Here is a 27390-nt window from a genome sequence, read left to right on the forward strand (position 1 = left end):
AAACAATCTTATGTTTCCTAAAGAAAGGGAAGATCTCTACACCTATTGCCCTTTCCTATGGGTAGCCCAATAGGTGTGGGGGTATTTGTTATGCAAAAAATAATCAAGAAAATTATGGAGGTGACACGTGTACTTTTGGGTGAAAAGGACCAAATTACCCTCGAGGCACACCAGGATTCTCACAAGCATGCACCAGACAATAACGACTCAATCAAGGAAGAGTCAAAGGTGAAAAAGATGGTATCTATTCAAATCCCTTTCATCACTCCTCATCAAATCCTCACTCAAAAGGTAACTCCCAATTTTCCTATTCAATTTAAGATTAATTGCCAAGTTAATTGCAAGATATAATTTCACATAATATCTTGCAATTATACTCACAATTTGACCATATGTGGCCAGCCCCTATTCTCCAAATAGGGCCGGTCACTCTCCTATAAATAGTCATGTTTTCCTATTAAAGTTAAGTCATTCTCTACCATAAATTCCTAAACACTTTCTCTTTCAAATTCTCACTTTGGCATCAGAGATTCTTCGGCCAAAGCCCCCTCTGCAATTTCATCGTGGGTGCGTAAGACTTTTGGCCTTAATCTTAGGTGTTATTATTTTGCAAGTGTGTTTTCGTCAAAGGAGAAGACGGCTGAAATTTGCATCCACAGTGACTATAATTCTTGGTAGGTGGCCTTCAGTTGTGCCTTGAGGTAATTTGCACAATTGTAGTAGTGACCTCACTATATCTTATGATGTGTGTGTATTCATTTAAGGAAATGAGATATTCCTATGCTGTGGTCGTCTGAGTGGCACACACCCAAAGAGAACCGTGTATGAGCCCCTGGGCAAGGTAGAGAGAAATGAAATGATCATTCGAGCCCAAGTTTGAGCTTCGAAGTTAGTAGGCCGAAGTCATGTAACTTTTGCATAAATAAAAATAAATAGGCCTCGTAGCAGGCCATATTTTTATTTATGGCCGCCCATGCCTTTAAGTTAAATCTTTTTTTTAGTCAGACAGAAAAAAAACCAAGTTGCGAGCAAAACATTAATTTCACGTTAGCCAAGTTTACGATTACTTTATTAACTTAAAATGGAGTGACATCGGCACAAAATAAAAGCGAAGATGCAAAGTTGCACACTTGCAAGTTTAGACAAACAATGAGATATTTTGTATCACAGGGGACATAAGCCCTCCTTTAAAGGGCAAAGTAGATGTTTATCAGCTTTTTTCGGGGAACTCATCAAACGTTTTGGGTACGATTTGAAGCATTCATAGGGATTTAGAAACCAGTAAATTTCGTAAAACGTTGTTGTTTACTACTCCATGTATTAATATTACTAAGTCAAGAATTTATTGATATGTGTTTTTTATTTTTTGTAAGAGATGGGCAAAGTAACGCTATATATAACAAATTTGGTTTGACCTTAAGCCTTCAACATAATCGGTCTAGATATAAGCACAATATCAACAGAAAATACATGAGCATAAGTGGAGTTACAAAGTTACAGACCTGACTTCTCATAGGAGTTGAACTTAATCACTTGCAAATAATTTCTACATTGATATGATTTCAAATAATATATATGAATTCACGTGATAAAAGATATAATCACATTGATGCAGCACCACTTGAATACCCCACACTTAGCTTTATTCCCTTTGTTACAGTGAAGACTTGAAAACTTCCATTGACGAATGATAAAAAAAAGGAGCATAATTGGTGGATCACATGGGAAATGTGAAAGTGTAATCAACAACCACCCTCAAGAAGCTTCAAAAGTCACACAATTGTCCTTTTGTTAGCCAAAAACAAAGTCATGTTCGTGTTTAATACCCCATTTGGCTTCTTAGACCATTTGCAAAGGTGAGGGTTTAGCTTAAATTTAAGCTTTAAAACCCGTCAAGCCATTTTTAATCATTGGGCTAGAATAAGTCTTGGGGAGAAAAAAAATAATTTTGGACCAAATTTCCTCCAAAATTTAAGCCAGGATAGTGGGCGGGCCCCAACTATGCGCCCAAGATATGGCTTAATAAATTTTGACTTAAATTGTTAAGCTTTATTCTTTACCATTGCACATGGTCTTAAGTAGTATCTTGGTTCCCCCTTTAGGATAAATTGTAGGTATGCATTTCAGCAGTCTTCCATGTGATATTATTAGCTCATTTTGAAGTGTTTTTAAAATAACTAAAAATGTTTTTGGTGAAAATGTTTTAGAAACCAATACTCAGTAAAAAAAATCAAGTGGATCATAAAAAAACACTTGAAGTGCTTCTTGTAAGAAGCACCAGAAGCACATACATGGTGCTTCTTCCAAAAAATAGTTAAAGTGGCTTTGAAATCCAAAATCAATTTTATCAACAGTGTTTTCAGTAATTCTAAAAACATTTCCAAATGAGGCATATGCTTTTTGCCAACCTCAAATCTCAATGGTATAAAGCACACACGATCATGCATTATTTTTTCATCGTATAAACATCTTAATTCGAATAATATTCTACTTTCATCATTTGAAGATCATTTCTAGAAAAAAAATTAATCGATTTGGAGCACGTAGCCATTCATTTGAGTTAAACATGTTAATAATTAATCATGAAGATATTACTTATTATCATAATCATCGATTTATTTTGTATTTATGAATTGCTAGTCGTCTCCAAATTAAAATAAACTTTTTATAGGCATAATTTTTAAATAATGATAAGGAATCTAAACATTTCAATTACTACAAGATAAAATTATAACACATCCTCAAAGTAGGAATGAAACCAAATACGATCCTATACGCATTGAACATATTTTAAACAAAATTTATCATAATCTACACAAAATAATATCTTAATTTATTCTAACTTTAGTTAGTGGGAAAAAAAAAAAAGGAAAATGGTTTTAGAATTAGGAACTATTGCAAAACAAGTGGCACACATGAATGCCAATCACACTAATCATTGAGGTTGCCTTTGCCCCAATTGCGGTTATAACTTTACACTTTCGGTTGGTAGTTAAAGGCATCTTATCGTTTAACACTTGTAAACTATGGATGTGATTTCAATAATAATAAAATAAAAACTTTGGATGTGATGTGTCCATTAGAGTAAATTGAAGCTAGAAAGCCAAGCAGAACTTGCAGAACATATCTTTTCCGGAAAGAAATCTTGATCTTTTTCTTCAAAACTTAAAGATTAAATGATCTGGAGTTTTAAAATTTAATTGAACAATAAAAAATTATTATAACCTTTAAAAGTTTTTATTAATTTCTTTATTTTTAGTCGTGGGGTTAAATTTTTGAATCACTTGATGTTTGGGCTTTAGAAGGAAAAATCTGGAGAAATCTATTTCCATCTTTCCCGTCACACAAGTGCGACCAGAGTATCTTTATCGTTATTGAGGAATTTTGAATTGCCATAGGAACACATCTTGTTCGTCAAACAACTGTCGGAACACAATACACGTATGGAGAAATGTCCTCAACTTTCCAACAGATACTAACAACATTCTCATCTTAAATCTAATGCTAGATTTATGAAAATTTTGCAAGAGCAAATATTGACACAGAAAAAGAAAATAAGAGAACTGAAGAACTACTGGGTCTGATCATTTCAAGTTTAACCAAACAGAAAAGAGAAAACACCAACTGAATTGGGTATGTACATTTTCTCTTTTCAATTAGAGATTCTGTACTCAAATAAACAAAAATTAACACCAAAAATGAAGGGGGAAAAAAAAAACAGAGTAGATAAGCAATGCATATACTTCAGCACAACCTTATAGACTGAAGCCATTAGGCTATTAGCTATATACTCCTACGAAAGGGAACGCTTCTAGTAACTATACTAATCCACTTTCCAAGATCGAAAAAAAAAAAAACCATCTTCCAATTCTTCATGGCTCCTTGAGAAATATGACGCCAGTGAAAGAGAATTTGTGACTGGTGAGTGCCCAGGTATTATTACATGATGGGCGCTGAGGGTTTACCGCCTTGGTCCAACACCTCAAGCACCTCAGTCCTGCTCCTCACCACCCTATGAAACAACTCTCTGATTTGCATCTGCAAAGGCACCAAACCCTCCTCCATCCTCCTACAGCTCTCCACCAGCTCTGCCACCTGCGCGGCCACCTCCTCCAGCTTCTCCGCCTCTGCGGGGAACTGAAACGAGTCCGAAAATTCAATCAAAGACTGCCCCAATTTCTCCATCCTCTGCATCTCCTCAAGCAAACCAGCGGACCCCTTCTTCTCCTTCTTCTTCCACTCCTCGGCGATCTTCTCCTGAATCCCGATCATGGACTGCGGCCAAGACAAATTCCTTGGAACCGGAAGGTGAGTCATCAACCCGGTCCTCTCTTGACACGGAATTGCCGCCACCAACATCCACATCACAAACACCATAATCGTGCTCATTATATAAACTGGCTGAGCCAATCCGGAGGCCTCATTGCCTTTCGGCGCCACCAAATTGCTCGACATCGCTTGAATTTGCTTTGCGGCGGACCAGCCTTTAGACATACCCCACGACAAGGCCCGAAAATGCCCGACAGCTCGGTCTTTACTCGGGGCGGAAACGCCCTGTCTGCGGCCGAAAGACCAGTTTCTCTCGGTGGCTTTGTTTCCACCTCCTTCCTTGTCCTCCACCGCCATCCCTGTCACCAGCGAATGCAACGCCCTCTTAGCCCTCCGAACCTGGCCATCCCCAAGCGGCCTCTGTTCCAAAGCAGAGACTGCAATCTCGGCCAGCTTCTGAAAATGCCTGACCGACTCGATCCCGTGGGAGACCGCGTTGCAAATGTCCAGAGCTTTGACAACGCGGTCCAAGAACTCAGGGACAAGCCGGTCGAGTGGTGGCTTGGAAATCTGTGATGGGTCCCGACCCATCAGCAGAACGGCCTTGAACTCGGCCTCGCAGCAGAGGAAGACGTCGAGGAGCTTCCGGACCCAAGCGATGGATAAAATTGGGTCGGACGGGCAGTCCTCAGGCGGAGATAGGAGGTCGGAGAAGCGATCCGCCACGTGCTTCTGGAAGTGTTCGAGGTCTTCGAGCTCCTGTTCGTGGTTTCCGTCCATGGAAACCACCTGGTTTCGTCGGATGCTGATTCGGTTCAGAAACGAACCCTGATTATCTGTTGCGCCCATTTTCTGGATTTTCGATTTTGTTTGCTTTTTCTGAGATTGAAGAGTTAGAAGAAGAGAGAAATGGGAAGCAGGTGGAGAGAGAGAGAGAGAGAAAGCGAAGGAGGAGAGAGAGATGAGTAGTGTCGAAAGAAAAGGGGAGTCGGGTGGTTTTTGGCAGTTACATACGCTGCGAAATAAATGGGGTCATGGATTGTCCCCCGACGAGACCGTTTCTCGTTCCTTTTTGGGGACGCTGACTGGGGATTTTGTTCCAAGTTTAGCCTTCATCTTCCCTCTTAATTGCAAGCCCAAAGCAAAACAATAATGTTTCAAATATGATCAGTTGGTGTAGCTGCATTTGGTTGAAAGAGATATGAGGTTTTGCCTCATACGCATGCGACAACAATCTTATATATATATAGAGGGTTTGATATTACGTTATGATTCTTGGTAGTGTGAATTATTATGGATAGATTAACGATCCACTGTAAAAGTTTCTATATTAATATCATATGTTGTAGAAGAAAAAACAAGGTGAAGCAACATTAACAATACATGATTACATGAATATAATATATATATATGTATATAGTAATTAGTAAATACGTAATTTGCACCAAATATAGATAAAGAGGAAACATAACGTAAATTATTCGTGTTGGAAAAGAAGGAAGGAAAACTTAATCATATGACAAATCAACTATAACGAAAAGATAGGTTTACAACATCTGGAAGCCAGACTTGTGGCCAGGGGAGGCTGAAATGCCTCTATGAGTCTTCCGACCCTCGGAATGGGTGGAGAACCATGACTTGCCACCAGTTGTCCCACTTTTTTTTTTTTTTAAAAAAAAAGAAAGATATGTTTACAACATGCTTCATATTTTCAAAGTGTACAAATTATAGATTCTTAACATGTTCTTGTAATTGTACTCTTTTCATGCTTTTGAGGTGTTATTTATAGTGGTGAGTTCAGTAGGATTACCGTGACAAAACTTTCATACCAAATGTTTGATATTAAAAATTTAGTACTATTATCATACCAAATTTTTGATATGCCTTAAAATTCAATTGGCATGGTATGATAATGGTAATGGTATGCCTTAAAATTAATTAGGTTTGTTTCATTTTTGTTGTTAAGCAAGTAGCCCATGTTGGAATCAAGTTTGTGCTCCACTGTGTATAGAGGAGATGTGCACAAACTCGACTAACTGTAAAAGCACAAACGATCGTAACACAACCTTGGTACTAGTGGGGTACTGACCAAAGGTCATTCGATAGTCAAGTTAGTAATATATGAGGCTCAAGCAGTGGGCAAGTGAATAAAGTATGTGATAATTACATTATTAGAGATGAAGCGTAGGTTTGTGTAGTTATATTATTCGGGAGAATGACCTTTGGGATACATAATGTGTACTAAATGGGAGAATCCTTAAAGAATATCTAGAGATAAATATTTCTTCATTTTAGGAGTGTGATTACTTGAACCACACGTGAATCCCTATATTGTAGGAATCTCCAAGAATATAGGAAACTTATTTGATCACCAATCGGATCAAAGTTTTTGTATCTTGCAAAACAAGAATTGTAAATCTCAGTGAACACAGGAATAGTGGTATCACGGGTCTGTTTGAGCAGCTTAATCCGACCAAAGATGTTGAGTCTATGATCGTACTTCTGAGGTATTTGTATCCCAATGCGTCTTACTCCAAACCTGGAAAATCATGGTCCCACAATTGCCCTAACTATGTATTTGAAATGGTTGTTTCGTGATAGAGAATTTATCACACACCCAAACGGGTTAAAAACTCCTATATTACTTGCAAGAATGACAAGGTTGTTGTAGTATAAACGGTTCTCACAAGGTCGTTCTCCATAGGGATTATTAAATAATTCGAAACAAACCAAATTCCAATTAATTATTGTAAAGCAGAAAGTTGAGATGATTGGTTTTATAACCTACTTAAATTAAAACGAATTTAATTAATAAAAATAAATTAATTTGCAAAATTAAAGATGAAGGGGAAAGAAAAATGTTTTGGAAAAATCAAATTAAGAAAGCACTAGGGTTCCACCATCACCTAGCAATCCTATGTATTTTTACCAATTACTTATGATCTACACATGCCACTTTGAAGGTTAGGTTTTTGTAATTTATATTCTACTTGGAACCTCCAACATAGAACGTATATCTAACATGCAACCCGTCCGAACATTCGGATCAAATCTGAACATAAGAGACTCATTATGCTTTATGAAAACCCTTTGAAAAACCATGCAAGCCTTAAGACGTGGTGTTCATCTTAAGTGAAATTACAATTATTAATCACAAGAAACCAGCGTCAATTTAAGGGAACCTTCCGATCAAAACTACATCAAATTACTTTTCTAAGGATCCTAATGATGATTAGGCATTAAGACAATTAGATAGTTTTAATCACGGTGATCAATAATTCAAAGTACGCATGCAATCAATCACAAACAATTAAATAAAAATTACATATTCATGCTAAGGCTTAAGGCTTCGCCCTAGCAAAACGAATTAGTTACGCATATTCATAATTGAAATCATAGAAAATATTATTAAGAAAATGATTGAAAACACCTTAAAGTAGAAAATCTCCAAGAACCCTAGCAATTACTCTCTGTCTCCAAAGTTGCATAAAATAAAGCATATCTCAAACTAGGGCTGACTAAAACCTTAAATATCTCCCTCAAAGCCAACTGCACAAACCCTAGGAACCAAGTCTCTTATTTCCACTAGGAAGCTAACTAATAATAAAATATATTAAAACATAAAGTTCTAATTAAACTAGGAGAAACTGCACAGAAACTGTCCAGCCACGTTTTAGTCTCAAATCTTCTCCAAATCCGGCCCAAGATAGCTTGTTTTAAAGATAAGAACGTTTTGAACACATCTCCAGAAGGCCACGAACCCATCCGAGGTTATCTTGGGCTCCAAAAACGTCATTCAAGCCCAAAACGTCACTATTCTCATGGCTCCTTTATTTTATTGCCCGAAAATCATCGCTTGGTAGAAAAATTTGACATTTTGACACGATCAAGCCAAGTGACTCACGATCGTCCTCCAACTAGAATTACTCCAAAATTCGTCCATTTGACCATGTTTTGCTCCAGAAGAAGTCGAAAATCCTATGTTAGAAATACAATTCAAAGTATCAAAATTCTTCTTAAATATTAACCAAAGTATACTAAGAATAGGGTAAAATATATAATATGAAATTAACTCATCATTTCGCTTAAGGATGGATAGTTATCCAAAGACCATGGCTTTCAAAGTAAATCATAATACATACCGTTTGATGTTCTTTTTCTACTTGGAAAACCTGCCTTGTAATCCTTGCAAAATAAACGAGACGTTCCAAATTCAGGCATGCGACCTCAAAACTTGCATATGCGCACAAACGAGGAATTGTTGTTTACATTTTCAAATGATTCCGACTGTCGAATTCGCAGATCTGGAGACAAGACGATCCAGATTTAACAGTAAATGACTTCGAAATATCTTTTATAAATATCTTCACACTTCCGAACTTTTAAATTTCTTGTTCTCTTTCGAGATTTCTGCAAGTCTTTAGCTTCCTTTCTTTTGAACCCAAACTTTCCAACCAAAATAATAGCCTCATCGAGTGTCTTTCTGCCCCAGCAACCAATTATGATTCGCACTATGGTCCTCCGATGATTAGAATACATAGCGAGGATAATGGTGGGATGTTCTTCTGCCATCGCCAAAATCTATCGAATGATTGCAAGGTCTGGTGGGAAGCTGACCAAGATATTCACCCCTGGTACCTAAATTTGGCCCTGAAGTTTCCCATTTCTGAAGAAGATATTAGTATGCTTCAATCTATCTCTAAGCAATCTCACTCCTGCTTTGTACCGTATTATCACCTCCTTCGAGTTGCTGAACAAATGGTTAAGGCAAACCTTGGACTTCAAGAATTCCGTACGTTTTACATTATGAGGAGGAGCTCAGGTACCCATTACTTCTTCCAGTCCAGGTAGTCTTTTGTGGAGGGCCTACATCACGGATTTACCTAAACACGATAAGGACTAGCACGAGGATATCTTGGTGGAAGCCAAAGGCTGGGAAGGCAACATCTCTAGAGTTCGAGTTTGGAGCATGTTCGTGGGCTAAGCTTGAGCTATTATCTCTCCCAGGTAATTAGTTTGTTCAGTTTGAACTGCAAACTAGATTCAACACGTACGTTATGTTATCCAGATTGTTAATGTTAAGTATGGAGGAAAAGAATTTGCAATAATCCTCAATTTTCATTAGAGAAATGCAAATTCCACGTATATATTTGTGTAATGGCAGTTTGGAGATTTACTTGCAAACGAAGGGTACGAAGAAGGTTGAGTGATGTAAGCACGTAGAGGAAATAAGAACTAGGAGAAGCGATATGGAGATGTACGCGGTTCGATCGTTGTTCTGTGACAAATAGACAGTCATGGTTTGGTCCGAATAAAAAAGGAAAAAGTAAATTCCTTGACCGGGTCTTGCTTTCCCTCCCTCTCTGTCTCTGCTTTGGCTTTTAGACAAGTGATCCCTTTGCGATTCCCTACGACGCTTCAGCACGATCCACATCTGCTCCCTCCTTTGCTTTCGTCACCTTTTATTTTGCCTCGATATCTAGATTTATTTGGATTTGTTTAGTATGGTTTTTGTTGGTTTTGCTTTATAATTGTAGGTTTCCCATAATCTTTTTGATGATTAATTATTGAATTAATATGTTGATGAAAAATGTGTACCAACAAATTTTTATTAAAATATTCTACATCACTGTATAATTGAGAATAAAAGAGTTTAAATATCTTAACTCCACTCTAACTAACATCGAGATTTTTTATGATAAAACTTCACACTCATCGAAATGTGCAAATGGTAATTAATGGTGTTGTTGATAGTGGGCATTTGACCCGTCTCTATGATAATTTTACATGGTATCAAAAGAACTAGGGAGAGGGCCCGTAACCCACGTGATGGGTGGGTCCCCTTGGCCACCTACATGTAGGGTGAGTCTCCTTGACAATGTATGGATCTCCCACGTGTGACCTACTAATTGGGTCACATGCTATATCTCTGAGAAAATAAGAGTTTAAATATCTCAACTCCACTCCAACTAACACCGATGCCTTTTGTGTAAAACCCCACACTTGTTAGACTGTGCAGATGATAATTAACAAGTTGAGAGGACATTATCAGCATTGTTGAAAGTGGATCTTTGACCCATCTCTCTAATAATTCTAAGTTTTAATTGTACTGTTCATGACTCATAATGACATAGTGGAATATACTCGACGACACACAGGATTTTCTTCTAGTTTTCTTATCAACTTTGTATAAAAGTGACAATTCCAACAAGCTTAAACCCAACATAAAAGTAGCTTTGGTTTGACATAAAATTATCAATAATTACCTTATAAATCCTAGTTGTAGATATCATTGGAGTTTCGTGGCCCTCATAATATTTTTATATAATCTTTCATTTTCTTTGGGGCTTATATCCCGTTGCCAAAAGGAAACATGTCAAGAAATAAACGCATTTTAGAGCAGCTCGACCATTGTGGATAGCCCGGTGGACCGGGGAGGTTTTCAATTCAATTGCCTCCCCTCCTTGCCTTAGCCTATGCGGGCGATTGGGCTGAGGGGGGGCCCGAGTGCCTTAAGGCAAGTTGATGCAAGGCTGATATCAGGATCATATCATTCATATTATAAAATTAATAAAAAATGTAAAAAAGCAATAAAAAATCAATAAAAAAATGTAAAAAAAATTTAAAAAATGTAAACAATTAATAAAAAAAATCTGAAAGAAAATTTAAAATTAAAAAAAAAAGATTTAATTTTTCTATAAATATCTTGTCATTATCTTCCACAGTACACCACAATTTTATATTTTCTCAAATACTTTGGGTTGTAATTTCTTATTTAATGAAATGTGGTACAACGAGACCGATTAAAAATCATATCCGAAATTTGAAATAAGATTACTTTTTATTATTTTATAAAATAAAAAATACTAATATTTTATTACATATTGCCATGGCTATTCAATTTAACGGTGGAGATGCAAAAGACAATTACTGTTCATTAAAGGTAGTTAATGTTCACTAGAAGGGATTCACTAGGCAGTTCTTTCCTACACTGGAGCTGCTCTTATAGGGCACCACGTTTGAAAGTTACACAGAGAGAGAGAGAGAGAGGCGGCCTCCTCATTGCCATAGATTTATTCAAGTCAATTGTCCTGTATAAAGGAGATTAGGATAAGGGGTTGCCCCTTCTCCATCATGACGATATTTGATGTGAATGACAATGAATCGTTAATTGTGGCGTAAAATGAGAAATAAGAGTAATGTTATTTATATTATATTTTTATATCATATTTTTATACCATCTTAGGTGGCATTTGATGTGTACAGCCATATCATTTGAAAAATTTGCAAAACCTAAGAAAATGAAGGAGAAAGACTCCTCGTATACCACAGTCATCATTTAATTAATTAGTTTTTCTTAATTATTAGTTTATTAAATAATGAACTAAATTTAAAAATCTGATTAATTCAAATGATGTGATTGTTCACATCAGATGCCACCTAAGATGATATGAAATGTGGTATAAAAACATGGTATGCATATCATTACTTTGAGAAATAAAGTTAAGAAAACCAATGTGGGTGATTAACAAATTAAATAATAAAACCTAAAGGACTTGGGTTTAGGGTTTAGGGTTAAGGGTTAAAATTCCCATCACATGCCACTCTATTATGGTTTGGTGTTCTTTTTCTTCATCAATAAGTGAGGGTTTTTAGGTTTGAATTTCGAGAATAGTGAGTTCGTAATCACCCTACTCCCCAAAATCCCACAGAAGCCATGTTTAGCCAAATCAGGTAACTTTTAGCACGATTTTAAAAGACACTTTTAAGTGGTAGATTTGATGGGATTTGTAGAATCAAAATGAACTTTTGAGGATTGTGATGGATTTCTTTTGTCATAAAAAAAAACTAATAATTCAACGCCAAAACCATCCTCGCGTCTCATCAGCAAGAGAAGAAAAATTGCAGAAAAAGAGAGACTGCAGTTGCTGATGAAATTGCAGAAAAAGAGACTGCATAAGAGAAGGAAGTTGCAGAATAGCCAATAGGTTTTGCTGTGTATTGATGTTTGAATTATGTACACTCTAGTTGACTTTGTATTTAGCTGGAGACGTTGATTAAAGAAGAAGACGAAGAACCAGAGGATGCCATGGCAGAAGAAAAAAAATGGAATTATCTTGAACTGTGTTGGTAACTCGCGAGTGTGTGGTTCTGTCTGTATATTATCATACGAATACCTTCGATAAGGATTACAAATATAGCAGATTATATACGTGAGTTTAATAGAGTGCATGATAAACATAAATACTGAACAATATTATCAAAGAGAGTTTGAACTACACTACGACTTATCAACTTCAGAGGTTAATCTGCACTGGGACTTCTTCACAGCAGCAGTGGAACAGACTTCACACAACCTTAATTAGCTTATCACGACTGACCAAAGGCAATTAGCCATGATTTGATGGTGACAGAGAGGATTGGCGGAGTGCAATACGGTCTAATGCTAATTGATAGAGGTTTTTACCATCTACAGGATAAAAATACTTAAAAATACTTGCAAGAGTACAAGGTAATCATAGTATAGCATCTCAAGTAAAGTCGTTTTCTAGAGGGATTGTTTGAATAATTTGTATTTAAACTAATTCTTAATTAACTATTTAAAACAAGGTTTCGAAAAAGTTTATTTTATGACCTAGAATATTAAAAACGAATTTTAAATTAAATCAATTAAAGAAACCAATTTAAAAGGGAACAATCTTAGAAAATAGTGATAAAATGACACATGCAACTTTGAAGGTTAGTTTTCCTTATGCATATTCTACTTGTGACATTCAAGTTAGAATGTATATCAAACATGCAATATGTCTGTGGCATTCAGATCAAATATAAACATGCATGACTCATTACGGTTTGTGAAAACCCTTTAAAAAACCATACAACCTCTAAGATGTGGCATTCGCCTTAGGTGAACTTACAACTATCAATCACAAGAAGCAATACTCAATCCTCCGGTGGCATTCCGACCGAATTGCATCTGATTACTTATCTAAACATCCTAATGGTAGCTAAGCATTAAGATATAGAGACAGTTTAAATATAGTGATTAATAATTCAAAGTATGCATGCATAATATTATAAGCAATTAAACAAAGACTACATATTCATGCTAAGGCTCAAGCCATCGCCCTAGCAAATGGAAATTAGTTACGAAGAACCATAAAACAAAAGGAATTTTATTCAAAATAGAATAAGGATAGAAAACACCTTGAAATACAAATCGTCAAAGTCTAGCTAAGTTCTCCAAATTGATGCATGCTCCCCTTTTCTAATGGCTAAATAGCCTTTTTTATACTACTATAAAATAAAATCCTACTTAGAAAATGTCTTCTTAAAACTAGGAAACATAATAGAATAAGATACCTAGGAAATAAAGGGTTTCCTATTTAAACTAAAATTCGGACTTCTCAGAAAATCAGATTTTTGACTAACCAAATCAACTCTGATTTGGTATTTTAAAGCTTGAGACGTCTCTAACAAAGCCTCAAAAGGAATCTTCCTCAAAATATGCCATCTTGACCTCTAAAATATTTAAAACGTCTAGAAATGTCAATTTGGGAAAGCTATGCACTGGGCCTTTATTTCATCGCCACGGTCAAACGGCTTGGTATAAAATCTAGAATTTTGACACAATCATCTTGAAAGACTCAAGAACATTCTTCAATTAGAATCACTCCAAAATTCATCCATTCGATCACGTTTTTCTCTGGAGGAAGTCGAATGTCCTACATTGAAATTACATAATAAAGTATCAAAATTCTACCAAAATAACCAATAAACTATAATTAAGAATAGGGTAAAATATATGGTATAATATTGCCTCATCAAATACCCCAAACTTAGCTTTTTGCTTGTCCTCAAGCAAAACAAAACTAGAAAACAAAAACAAAAGCTAACAAACTAAAAACTTAAACAAAACTTAACTAAGACAATTTTTCACTTTCAAGTTGCAATCCATAGAAAACTTTAAAATTTAGAACATCTTTTCAAAAGTTCCAACCAATCCCACCACAGAGTCTAAGCCATTTAGAATCAATTAGAAAATAATTCACAAACTTCCTTCGGTATAAAGTGAAACAACATAATTAAGGAGACTCGACTAAAACTCTTACCACTCGTCTTCTTTATTTAATACTTCACACATATTAACATCACATACTTGTTTTCTTTCCTTTTTTTTCTTTTATATTTTTTTAAATTTCTTTTTCAGTAAGATCGATGGTCGTGCAATGCCAATTCCCTTAAGCTTTCTATCCAACCCATGTAGCGAGTTTTAGGTTAGTGACTCCCAAACCATAAGGCTTTAGGGCACTAGGTGTAGAACACCCCTAAGGACTTACTAACTCGAGCTGAAAAATGCTACAAAACCAACTAACCACGCTGCCCCATGCCAAAACTATACCGTTTGACGTGAGAATCACTGTTGATCAAGCAGAACTGGCTCGATTACTAAGTAAAGCCTTGGGTGGAACAATTATTACTTTATTTGTAACACATACTAAACTTTACTTTACTAAGAACACAAATTAAAATACACTTAGACTACAAGTAAGTGTTTCAATCTCACTCCTCACAAACCATGTTGGTGTGAACGTGAAAATTTTGAATGCATAACTCATGAATTAATGTCTAAGCAATGATAAATGGAAGAGACTCTACTGTGGGATTAATCTTCACCATGTCCATTTGTTCTAACATTTAAAATAATCTATGGATATTAACTTTAAAAGAATGAAAATTTTTTATTGACTCAAAAATTAAAAACCTAAAATTCTATTTCCCAAAATAAACATGACAAAAATAAAATAAGACTATAAAAAGAACTCAAATGAATAAGACTACCAAAGAAAACTAATAAAAACTAAAAATAAATAAACAAACGAAAAGAAAGAAAACAAGCAAATAAGAAATTATAAAACAGAAAAATAAAGAAAGAAAAGAAAACAGAGGCACTGGATTCGAAGTGGTGACCTGGTGCAGGGAGGATATGCACGGACAACACTGATGAAGCCACGGAACACGCACGGACAACACTGATGAAGCCACACGTGTTGAGAGAAACCCTATTTAAGCTTTTCAGCATTCCATTGCTCATTTCCTCATTTTTCACACCCTAGCAGTTGAGAGGATCTCCCTCACTCCAGCATTTCACCTCCAGTCTAGAGCCGTGAAAACTCCTTATCTCTAACCTTCATCCCATCTCTACTTTCTAGTCGTGCCACCATAGCTATTTTTGTAGAAAAATGTATGTAGGCTAAAAAATATATTTGTTATTGATACGTGAATGTGGAAAAAAATGGAAGAGAATGCAAATGGAAGAGAATGCTTTTTTTCTCATTATCTTTCTCTACAAGATTACAAGGATATATATACATGATACAAGTGTGTAGGTAGGACAAGGTAGCCGTCCTAGTGTGTAGGTAGGACAAGGTAGGACGGCTGTAGGACGACTTGACGGCTGTAGGACGACTTGACGGCTGTAGGACGGCTAGTGTGTAGGTAGGACAAGACAAGGTAGGACGGCTGTAGGACGACTTGACGGCTGTAGGACGGCTAGTGTGTAGGTAGGACAAGGTAGGACGGCTGTAGGACGACTTGACGGCTATAGGACGGCTAGTGTGTAGGTAGGACAAGGTAGGACGGCTGTAGGACGACTTGACGGCTGTAGGACGGCTTGACGGCTGTAGGACGGCTAGTGAATAATATTATATACAATTACACAAGGACTCCAACCATATTCCTTATTTGTCTAACACTCCCCCTCAAGTTGGAGAGTGGATGTCAAGAACTCCCAACTTGCGTAACATACCCGAAAACTTTTCTTTCCCAAGAGGTTTGGTAAACAAGTCTGCCAACTGTTGTGCCGTACCCACATGCTTGGTCTCTATTGTGCCATCTACAATCTTATCTCGTATAAAGTGACAATCCATCTCAATGTGACGAGTTCGTTCATGAAAAACAGGATTGGCAGCTATATGTAACACTGCTTGATTATCACAAAATAAAATGGAAGGACCATCCAAAGGAATGTTCAAATCCTTCAACAAAAAACGAAGCCAAACTATCTCGCAACAAGCACCTGCCATGGCCCTATATTCCGCCTCTGCTGAAGAGAGCGAAACGGTTTTCTGTCGTTTCGTCCGCCAAGAAATCAAAGAACCGCCCAAGAATACACAATACCCAGTAGTCGAACGGCGAGTGATAGGGCAACCTACCCAATCAGAATCACAAAACGCAGTTAACTTGGTCTGGTTGTCAGAACGAAATAATAAACCTTGACCTAGAGTAGCCTTCAAATAACGAACAATACGAAGCGCAGCATCCATATGAGATATCCTTGGCTCGTGCATAAAACGGCTTAGAACATGCACATAATAGGTGATATCCGGCCGAGTGATAGTGAGATATATTAACCGACCTACTAATCGTCGATACTTTTCAGGATCCTTGAGAAGTTCTCCTTTATCAGATAATTTTGTGTCATCCATAGGAAAAGCAATGGGTCGTGCTCCCAAAAAACCATAGTCCTTGAGAATCTCTAATGCATACTTGTGTTGAGAAATATAAATCCCTTGTTTGGAACGAGAAACCTCAATACCCAAAAAATATTTTAAATCACCAAGGTCTTTTATCCGAAAATGATCACGGAGAAAAGACTTCAGAGAATTAATGGCACTAGCATCATTGCCTGTAATCACAATATCATCCACATAAATAAGCAAAGCTGTGAAAGAAATACCAGACTTTTTAGTGAACAATGAATAGTCAGCTTTGGATTGTTGAAAACCGGCAGAAATGATGGCACTAGTGAATTTGGCAAACCATTGGCGAGAAGCCTGCTTAAGACCATAAAGTGACTTGTGAAGGCGACACATAAGATTCTCCCCCTGTCGCCGAAGACTAGGAGGAGAAGACATATAGATTTCTTCATGTAAGTCACCATGTAAGAAAGCATTATTAACATCAAGCTGATGAAGAGACCAAGACTGACTAGCAGCAAGAGCAAGAAGACAACGCACCATAATCATCTTAGCAGTAGGAGAAAAAGTGTCATGATAATCAATACCTTCAGCCTAAGTGAAGCCTTTAGCAACCAAACGAGCTTTGTAGCGGTCAATAGAGCCGTCGGAATTGTGCTTGAGTTTGTACACCCACTTACAACCAATGGGAATTTTGCCAGGGGGCAAGGAAGTTAAAGTCCAAGTACCATTAGCATGTAAAGCTTGAAGCTCTTCAGTCATAGCACGTTGCCAATTGGGGTCAGTGGCAGCCTCGGCAAAGGAGGAAGGCTCCACAGTCCGACTGACAGAGTTAATGTAAGAAAAATGCCTGGGAGAGTAACGGTGATAAGAGAGAAAATTACAAAGTGGATATCGCGTACCTTGTGTAGAACCGGGTTGCGAAGTCGAAGATGGGTGGGATGACAGAATCACCTGCGAGCAAACGTAGTCTTTTAAATAGGATGGAGGTTTATGGGCACGGGAAGAGGTGCGGGGAAGGGGAGGATTGGTAGGTAGTGGGGGGGTAGGGATGTCCGTGGGTAAATGGGCATGGGGAGGAACGGGTAATGGGGCAGCAAGGGAATCTGTGGGAGGCGTGGAAGGGGAGGAAGGTGGAGGAGGGTGAGGCGTCGGGGCAGGAAGGGGTGGGTTATATGTAAAGTCCAGAGGGGGTGGGATGGGTAGGGTAGGCGAAGAGGATGGGATAGGAGGGTGAGAAATGGCATAAGGGAAAGTAGTTTCGTGAAAGATGACGTCTCGACTAGTGAAAATGCGGTGATTGTCGAGATCGTAAAGGGTATAGGCCTTTTGTCCATGAGGATAACCGAGAAAAATGCAACGATGAGCCCGAGGGGAAAATTTGGTGGTGAGAGTGACAGAGGTGGCATATGCCAGACAACCAAAGACGCGGAAGTGGCCATAAGATGGGGTTTGCGAAAAGAGAACCTCAAATGGGGATTTATGATGGAGAAGACGGGTAGGGAGACGATTGATGAGATAAGTAGCAGTAAGAACACATTCCTCCCAAAACTTGATAGGAAGATGGGATTGAAAACGAAGGGCGCGAGCGGTTTCAAGAAGATGACGATGTTTTATTTCAACAACGCCATTTTGTTGGGGGGGTATAAACACAAGAAGTTTGTAAAAGCACCCCATGATCAGAGAAAAAACTACGAAGAGATAAAAATTCACCACCATTGTCAGTACGAATGCATTGGATGGTAGTGCGGAATTGGGTAGTGACATAAGCAAAAAAATCCTTAATTAATTGTTGAGTGTCGGATTTATGTTTCATGAGGAAGACCCACGTAAAGCGAGAAAAATCATCCACAATGGTTAAGAAATAATGAGCACTAGAAAGAGAAGATTGACGATTCGGGCCCCAAATATCACAATGAATTAAAGCAAAAGGGAAAGTTGATGAAATTGAACTCAAAGGAAAAGGTTGACGAGTTTGTTTTGCCAACGGACAAACATCACAAATATGACTAGAATCAAAAGGACAATTAAGAGAGCTAGATGCTAAAGCTTGCAAACGAGTGGAGGAGGGGTGACCAAGACGCCTATGCCAGAGGGAGGAGGGGATGATAATGATGTTGCAGAGAGGTTGACGGGTGGGGAGAGAAGAGGTAAGGGCCACAAGGTAATACAGATCGCCACGTCGCTTACCCACACCAATCATCGCCTTCGAAACCAAGTCCTGCAAAACACACCAAGAAGGAAAGAAGGTTATGGAACACGATAATCCATCTGTAAGTTTACCAACCGATAAAAGGTCCACTCGGAAATTAGGGACACATAAAACATCCTTCAAAGTAACTGATGAATTTAAAGGAAGAGTGCCGGTAAAAGTAATGGGAGTGGAAGCAACACTAGGCAAAGAAACAGGCGGCAAATGTGAAGGAGAACGATTAACCAAACATGAGGCGGAAGAAGTAATATGATCCGTAGCACCACTGTCAAGAATCCATTGACCATGACGAGAGGTGACAGGTAACAAACCTTGGGCAAAATCAGTAGTGAGCACGGCATTGGCCTGAGGAGGGGTAGTGGTGTCACGTAGAGCAGCTAGAACACGGGAGTGCTGCTCGGCAGAGAGGTCAGGCATGGCAAGCTGCAAGTCATGCAAAGTGGGCTGGGCCCCGTGCACTTGGTGGGTCGCTGGAGTAGAAGAGGAGGCGGGGGCCTGGGTGCCTTGCACGTGATGGGCCTGGGTGAAATTATGGGGCCGGGAAGCAGAAAACCGTGGCTGCCGGGAAGGACTGGAAGGTGCATGGCTGCGGGAAGAACTGGAAGCAGTGGCACGGCGCGGTGGTCGCCACGGTTGGCCATGGAGGGGATGGCCAACGGGATAGCCATGAAGTTTATGACAGGTGTCTCGGGTATGATAATCAAAATTGCAGTAGGTGCAGTGGAGGGGAGGACGAGCAGAGGAGGGACGGGACGGGCCACGAATAGCCATGGCAGCAGGTTGATCGACAGAGCGGAGGACGCCCAGGGAGCGTTGTTTTTCAGCTTGAGACACCGAGGAACAGGCCTGACGAACAGTGGGGAGGGGATTCATTAAAAGAATCTGGTCACAAACAGCAGCAAAGGATTCGTTGAGGCCCATTAAAAATTGCATGAGTTGTTGACGGTCATGCTTGGCGTTGCAAGAGCACGTGCAGCCATCATTATAAGAAGCAAGCTCATCCCAGAGAGCTTTCAGGCGAGTAAAATAGGCGGAGATAGAAGAATAACCTTGAGAAATTGTAGCAAGTTCCCGGTTGAGTTGGAAGATGCGTGGAGCATTACTCTGAGAGAAGCGTTTGCGAAGATCATCCCATACAGCTTTGACAGAGGTGGAAAAAAGCACAGATTCTTGAAGGTCAGGTTCCAAGGAATGCAGAAGCCAAGAGAGAATCATGTCATTGCAACGACGCCAAGCCGCGTGAGCATCAGGGTCGTCGGAGGAAGAAGGTTCTTGGATATCGCCAGTGATGAAACCAAGTTTATTCTTGGCACTCAAGGAAAGCTGCATGCCACGGGCCCAGGATGTGTAGTTATCACCATTCAACTTCTTGGATACAAGGACAAGATTCGGGTGGTCGGAATGATGAAGGGAAAAAACACCATCGGAAGAAGAAGAGTCAGCCATGGGAACGGCAGAGAAAGTTGCCGAAAAAAAAAATTAGGGTTAGGGTTATAAACCTGCTTTGTATACCATGTAGAAAAAGGTATGTAGGCTAAAAAATATATTTGTTATTGATACGTGAATGTGGAAAAAAATGGAAGAGAATGCAAATGGAAGAGAATGCTTTTTTTCTCATTATCTTTCTCTACAAGATTACAAGGATATATATACATGATACAAGTGTGTAGGTAGGACAAGGTAGCCGTCCTAGTGTGTAGGTAGGACAAGGTAGGACGGCTGTAGGACGACTTGACGGCTGTAGGATGACTTGACGGCTATAGGACGGCTAGTGTGTAGGTAGGACAAGGTAGGACGGCTGTAGGACGGCTTGACGGTTGTAGGACGGCTAGTGAATAATATTATATACAATTACACAAGGACTCCAACCATATTCCTTATTTGTCTAACAATTTTGTCCAAATTCGTATCTCATATTCAAGCTACAACCTTCAACCCCCAAACTTCGGATTTGAGAAATGAAACCCAGAACTTCGAAGCCATATCCGCAGCCCCAGCTAACCGACTCTCAAAAAAAAAAAAAAAAAATAAGGCACACGATCTTTCTTTGGCTCACTATATGTTCTCAGTGCTTTATTTATTCTGAAAAAGACTCTGGACTCCTCATGCATGTGAGTTGGGTTTGATGCAGATCCCATTCGTGGTTAGAAGAAGAGGCGCAAAGATAGAATTGGCACGGGTGCAGAAATCCAAAGGGAAACCAAGTAGCAGACATCTCAAAATCCTCACGGTCAGAATTACAGGTACAAGTCTCAACCCCGAAAACTTATTTTTCGATGTACATCTGTTGAACATAGTCCTTGGATTTGTGATTCAATTTTTTGGTGCATGCATCCCAGATTTGTGCTAGGAGTTGAATCAGTTTCTCTGCATCCAGTGTGGTCTCTGTCCTGCATCCATAGACCTAACAGTTTCCATTATACTCATGTATTTTTTCTGTTTTGTATGCATGCCGCCCTGAATAAATGTGATGAATATTGAGCTAAACGTTGCACCAAAGGGATCCTGTGCTCCCTTCTTTGTTGCTTGGATCCCACCCCCAAACTTGTAGGTAATAATATTTTAAACAAATGCGAGGGAGTGTTTGAGTGAGATGGGATGCCAAGCAATGCAAAAAGGGCTTCATCACCAACCCTACTGAGTATTTCTGGAACTCTGCCTGTGCATGTTTCTGCATCGATTAATTTCTGCACTTTTCGTTGATGATGAATGCTGCTCAGTTGAATTTGCGCGTTCAGTGGATATCGAGGGCTGAATTGCCTCCAAATGCAACCTGCAAAGATCACACATTAAAAATCTAACTAGAATAAACCCAAAATAAAATACTGATTAACTAAAAAAAAAAAAAGGCTATTTTTGTGTTTTTCAATTTTCTTGATATTTTTTTTTTTTTTTGTGATAAAGAATAAAAGCAAGAAAAATAAAATGAACGGAAATAAAAAGAAAAGAGTTTCGAAAAATTGGGTTGCCTCCTAATTAGTGCTTTAGTTAATCTATAGCTAGATAGATGTGAATGAGGCTGATGATCACATCACTTGTTCCTTTAGAATCAACAATTCCTTGATAGCATCATACGGCAACAGTAGGTACGGAATGAATTAATGTTTATTAGTGGTTGAATTCTTCATAATTGCCCTTATATGTGAATGAATCTTTGTGATCAAATAGGGTCCCCTCCATTCATGCTTGTGTTTCCCTTGAACTGACTTCAATCTTGTATTTAATACCCATAATTTCTGTATAGGTCGAATGCCTTGACGAAGGATTGGACTACCGTTAAGCTTTTTCTTCTTCCAGTTGTAGAACGTAGCCTGCTCGATGGACCTGCACTCAATTTCTACAATTATGATTGGCTTCACTACTACAATATTAGCTTTAGGTGATGGATGATGGTGGCGAATATTAGAAAAATCCTGTCGGATAAACTATATCCGACACATCATTTAATTAGTGGCGGATATTAGAAAAATCCAGTCAGTTATATCCAACATAAAGTCCTGGCGGATATCAAACAAATCCTGTCGGTTATAATCGACATAAATTGACTATTTTGATTATTTTACTTTTTGGCGGTTATAACCAACAGAAATGAAAATTTTATTATTTAAAAATGTTATATTGATTAAACATAAATAAATAAACACATATTTAAGATTTTTTTTTTCACTCTTGACCCTAAAGTCTAATGAACCCAATTCCCAAGAGCCATAAATTTTCTGAGAGAATAATAACAACAGACTACAATCTGAAACTTTATCATTTTTGTAATAAGGATTATGCTCCCTCACAGGCAAGCGACAAGATACAAAGAAATTCAAACAATTTTTTTCAATGCGTCACAAAGCACATTGTCTGGCACATAAACACACATGAACATCTGGTGTCTATCATGTCTGATTTTATTATTTTAAAATGTTATATTAATTAAAAATAAATAAACACATGTTTTAAATATTATTTTTTCACTCATGGCCCTGTCGGATATAACCGACACGAACAAAGCAAAATTTTGGATGGTCGACAAAATAATCTCTGAATGTTTTTTTTTTTATGCGATTTTTTACACATGCTATCTCGGAGTATATACAAACATATTTGACGGTTGGATCGTTGAAACTAGTTTCGTAGAATGCATATCCTATCAAATTGATAGATTTAACAAACACTTAAGAGTTAGTGTTATACTTCCATTAAGTATAAAATAAGATTTATCCACTAGTGTAAATATTTTAAATTGAAGATTGAATTCATTCATTGCATTCTTATAGGATCAAGGAGTGTAGCTGCAAAAAAATCATCAAAATGGAAGCTAAAATAAGTGTTAAATTGTGATTTTTCGTTTATAACCATTGAAAACTTTTGTTCCGTTACCCAATCTCTGAATCTCTGAATGTTTGTTTTTTGTGATTTTTTACGTATGCGATCTTGGAATGTGTACAAACAAGTTTGACGGTTGGATCACTGAAAAACGTTTCATAGGATGCATATCGCATCAAAATGGTAGATTAAACCAACCCTTAGAGTTAATGTTATACTTCCCCATCAAGTATAAAATAAAATTTTGTGGTATCCACTAGTGTAAATATTTTAAATTGAAGATTGAATTCATTCAATGCATTCTTATAGGGTCAAGGAGTGTAGCTGTAAAAAATCATCAAAATTGGAGCTAAAATAATTGTTAAATTGTGATTTTTCGTTTATAACCGTCGAAAACTTTTGTTTTGTTACCTAATCTCTTAATGTTTTTTTTTTTTTTGTGATTTTTTACATATGTGATCTCGGAGTGTGTACAAACAAGTTTGACGGTTAGATCATTGAAAAAGTTCCGTAGAATGTGTATCACGTCAAAATGGTAGATTAAATAAACACTTAAGAGTTAATGTTATACTTCCATTAAGTATAAAATAAGATTTTTGTGGTATCCACTAGTGTAAATATTTTAAATTGAAGATCAAATTTATTCATTGCATTCTTATAGGGTCGAGGAGTGTAGCTGTAAAAAAATCATTAAAATTGGAGCTAAAATAACCGTTAAATTGTGATTTTTTGTTTATAACCGTTGAAAACTTTTGTTCCGTTACGTAATCTCTAAATGTTTGTTTTTTACGTATGCAATCTCGGAGTGTGTACAAATAAGTTTGATGGTTTGATCATTGAAAAAAGTTTCGTAGAATGCATATCGAGTCAAAACGGTAGATTAAAAAAACATTTAGAGTTAATATTATACTTCCCCATCAAGTATAAAATAAGATTTTGTGGTATCCACTATTGTAAATATTTTAAATTGAAGATCAAATTTATTCATTACATTCTTATAGGGTCGAGGAGTGTAACTGTAAAAAAATCATTAAAATCGAAGCTAAAATAAACATTAAATTATGAATTTTCGTTTATAACCGTCGAAAACTTTTGTTCCGTTACGTAATTGTTGAATGTTTGTCTTTTATGATTTTTTACGTATGCGATCTTGTAGTATCTACAAACAAGTTTGACGGTTAAATCATGGAAACTAGTTTCATAGAATGCATATCTCCTTTAAATTTGCCTAAATTTTGAAGTGGGAAAAGTAATTTGTGCTCAATTTTTATTTATATTTTTCAAGTATTGATTAAACAATATTTAGTTTGTGTGATGACATTTTCATTGTACAATTCTCTTTTTGTTTCTTTATTGCATATTTTACATGGATTATTATCTATTAAATCAAAAGTGTAAAAATTATCTATTAAACCAAACAATTATTTATTTAATTTTTAAAAATATATTCTATTTAAATACATATTATTTATTAAACCAAACAATTATTATTTTATTTTTTAAAATCGTAACAAAAATTTTTTTGGGGGGGGGGGGGGAATTTAAAATTTTTAGAGGGAATTTTGGGGGGATTTATGCCGCCATTTTGTTTCTGTCGGTTATAACCAATAGTAATGAAAATTTTCTGTTGGTTTTTATTTTAAAAAAAATGTTTCTGTCGGTTATAACCGAAAGTAATGAAAGTTTTCTGTTGTGACATCCCACATCGCCCAGGAGAATGATCCTTATATGTATATTCCCATCCCTACCTAGCATGAGGCCTTTTGGGAGCTCACTAGCTTCGGGTTCTATGAGAATTTCGAAGTTAAGCGAGTAGCGCGCGAGAGCACTCCCAGGATGGGTGACCCATCGGGAAGTTCACGTGTGGTTCCCAGAAACAAAACCGTGAGGGCATGGTCGCTGTCCAAAGCGGACAATATCATGCTATGGTGGTGGAGCGGGCCCGGGAAGTGATCCACCCCGGGCTGGGATGTGACAATTTGGTATCAAAGCCTAACCCTATCCGCGTGTGTGCCGACGAGGACGTCAGGCCCCTAAGGGGGTGGATTGTGACATCCCACATCGCCCAGGGGAGTGATCCTTAAATGTTTATTCCCATCCCTACCTAGCATGAGGTCTTTTGGGAGCTCACTGGCTTCGGGTTCCATGGGAACTCCGAAGTTAAGCGAGTAACACGCGAGAGCACTCCCAGGATGGATGACTCATTGGAAAGTTCTCGTGTGAGTTCCCACAAACAAAATCATGAAGGCGTGGTCGGGGCCCAAAGCGGACAATATTGTGCTACGGTGGTGGAACGGGGCGGGGAAGTGATCCGCCCCGGGTCGGGATGTGACATCTGCAGTCTAATCCTTCTGATGAGTCTAGGTGAGGTGAAGTGAGACGCCGGTGGTTGGTTTTGCTTCAAGCGCCGCCCATTTATCCCATCCCCTTCTTACTCTCCACAAACTCCTCCTTCTCTCTCATCACACTTTCTCTCTCCAACAATGGCTCTGCAATCGGTGATGCCGAATGCTCAGCTTCTTCACTGCTCCAGGAATGACCGCTACCCAGCCGCTCCAGAACGGATTCTTTGTCGTCGATTTCGTGGGCTTGTGCGGTAAATCGAAGCGTACTCGCAGGAAATTCAGAGCCGCCTCCGACCATCGCACCTTCCCTTATTTCGTCTCCAGGAATGCCACTCGGTCAACGCCGTTCTTGACCTTTGACGCAACAGCAACGCCGCTGCCTCGGATCAATCAGTCCCATGACTCCTGATTTAAAACCTAAGGTATGCTTGCTTTGCTTTCACACTCACTTTTATTGAGAGGAAGAGGATGAGGAGGAAGTGTTTGTTTGGTTGTGGGGAATATTGTAAACGAGTTTTGTGTGTCTATTTTAGTTGTCAGTAGTATGTTGTTTAGTATTAGTGAGCTTGTTATATCTGATATAATATCTATCAAGCAGGTTGTTCTTCTAGGTCATTCTAGGTAGTGTTTGTTTAGCTTCATTCATGGAAATATAGTATCCATTTTTCATTGCTTTCATGTGTCCATGTTTTTTTTCTGACTTTCCCGAAAAGTGGAATGTGTGATTTCAATTACAAACTTACAGATCACAAGTCGTTGATTTTGGGGAACTGTGGGTATGAATTTAAACTTGCTAAAATTTGTTAGTAGTTTGTCGTTACCTGGCCAAGAAGTGATTGAAAAACTTGAATAATTTTGTGTTGTTTGTTTCAGTGGGTTGGATGCTGTTGGTGGTGGTGCTACGAGCGGATGTCGTCACTCAGAACAGTTAGCATAACATTATGGTGCTGATGCTGCTCGAGTCACCTCAAATACGAGTAAGGGACAACCCATCCTATGAACTCATCGAACTTGAACGACCCCATGATCGAGGGTAGAAACGGGTGAGGGTTTGGGCTGGATAGTCTGGTCAGGACCTGGATTTCCCAATAGGTGCGGCGCTGGGCGTCTAGCTTGGAGCGGAGTGCGGACTTGTCAACAACTTTGAGAGCGAACGGGCGATGGGTGGAGGGGTCAGATGACGGGTCGTGGACTAAGAAAACGGTGCCCATTGCTCTCTTGCCTAAGACTTTAAGGGCCCTGAGGTTTTCGAGATCGAGCTCCAGCGAGGTTTGGGATGGTGAATGCAGGGGATATGGAAAATGCATAAAGTGGATTATATTTTTTTTAGTATTAATATAATTGCTGTCGGTTTTAGCCGACAAGAATTCTTTTATTTATTCTTATTAATAAACTCTCTGTCGGTTATAGCCGACAGAAGTTCTGGCGGTTGTAGTATTTTCTGTCGGTTTTATTCGGCAGAAATTCTCTTATTTATTTATTATAAATATATATTCTGTCGGTTATATCTGACACAATTTCTGTCGGTTTTAGAGTATTTTCTATCGGAAAATTCATTTCCTGACGCTAGCAATTCTGTCGCTTATTATATCTGCTATTGTATCCATTTTTTGTCGGATTTTGCTTAAAATCCGACAGTAATATACGTTTCTTGTCGGTTATCATAGCGACACTAATAAATGGTTTTGTAGTAGTGCTTTGTTGGTGCACTGTCAGTTTCAAAGCTTTCCTGCAGCTTTGTGGGTTGCATTGTAGCCTCTTGAAAGAG

General features: G+C 38.1%; 1 protein-coding gene across 1 annotated transcript; it reads right to left on the reverse strand.

The window, feature by feature from the left end:
• Nucleotides 1-3699: 3699 nt before the first annotated feature.
• Nucleotides 3700-5305, reverse strand: LOC125479964 (protein ROH1). The gene has a single exon (XM_048590152.1). It carries the CDS (start codon nt 5116-5118, stop codon nt 3940-3942), a length of 1179 nt encoding a protein of 392 aa, XP_048446109.1. The 5' UTR covers nt 5119-5305; the 3' UTR covers nt 3700-3939.
• Nucleotides 5306-27390: the final 22085 nt, after the last annotated feature.

The sequence above is a fragment of a genome, unplaced genomic scaffold, assembly GCF_019419815.1.
Source record: "Pyrus x bretschneideri cultivar Hongxiangsu unplaced genomic scaffold, Pyrus_bretschneideri_v1 Contig30, whole genome shotgun sequence".
Lineage (NCBI taxonomy): Eukaryota > Viridiplantae > Streptophyta > Magnoliopsida > Rosales > Rosaceae > Pyrus > Pyrus x bretschneideri.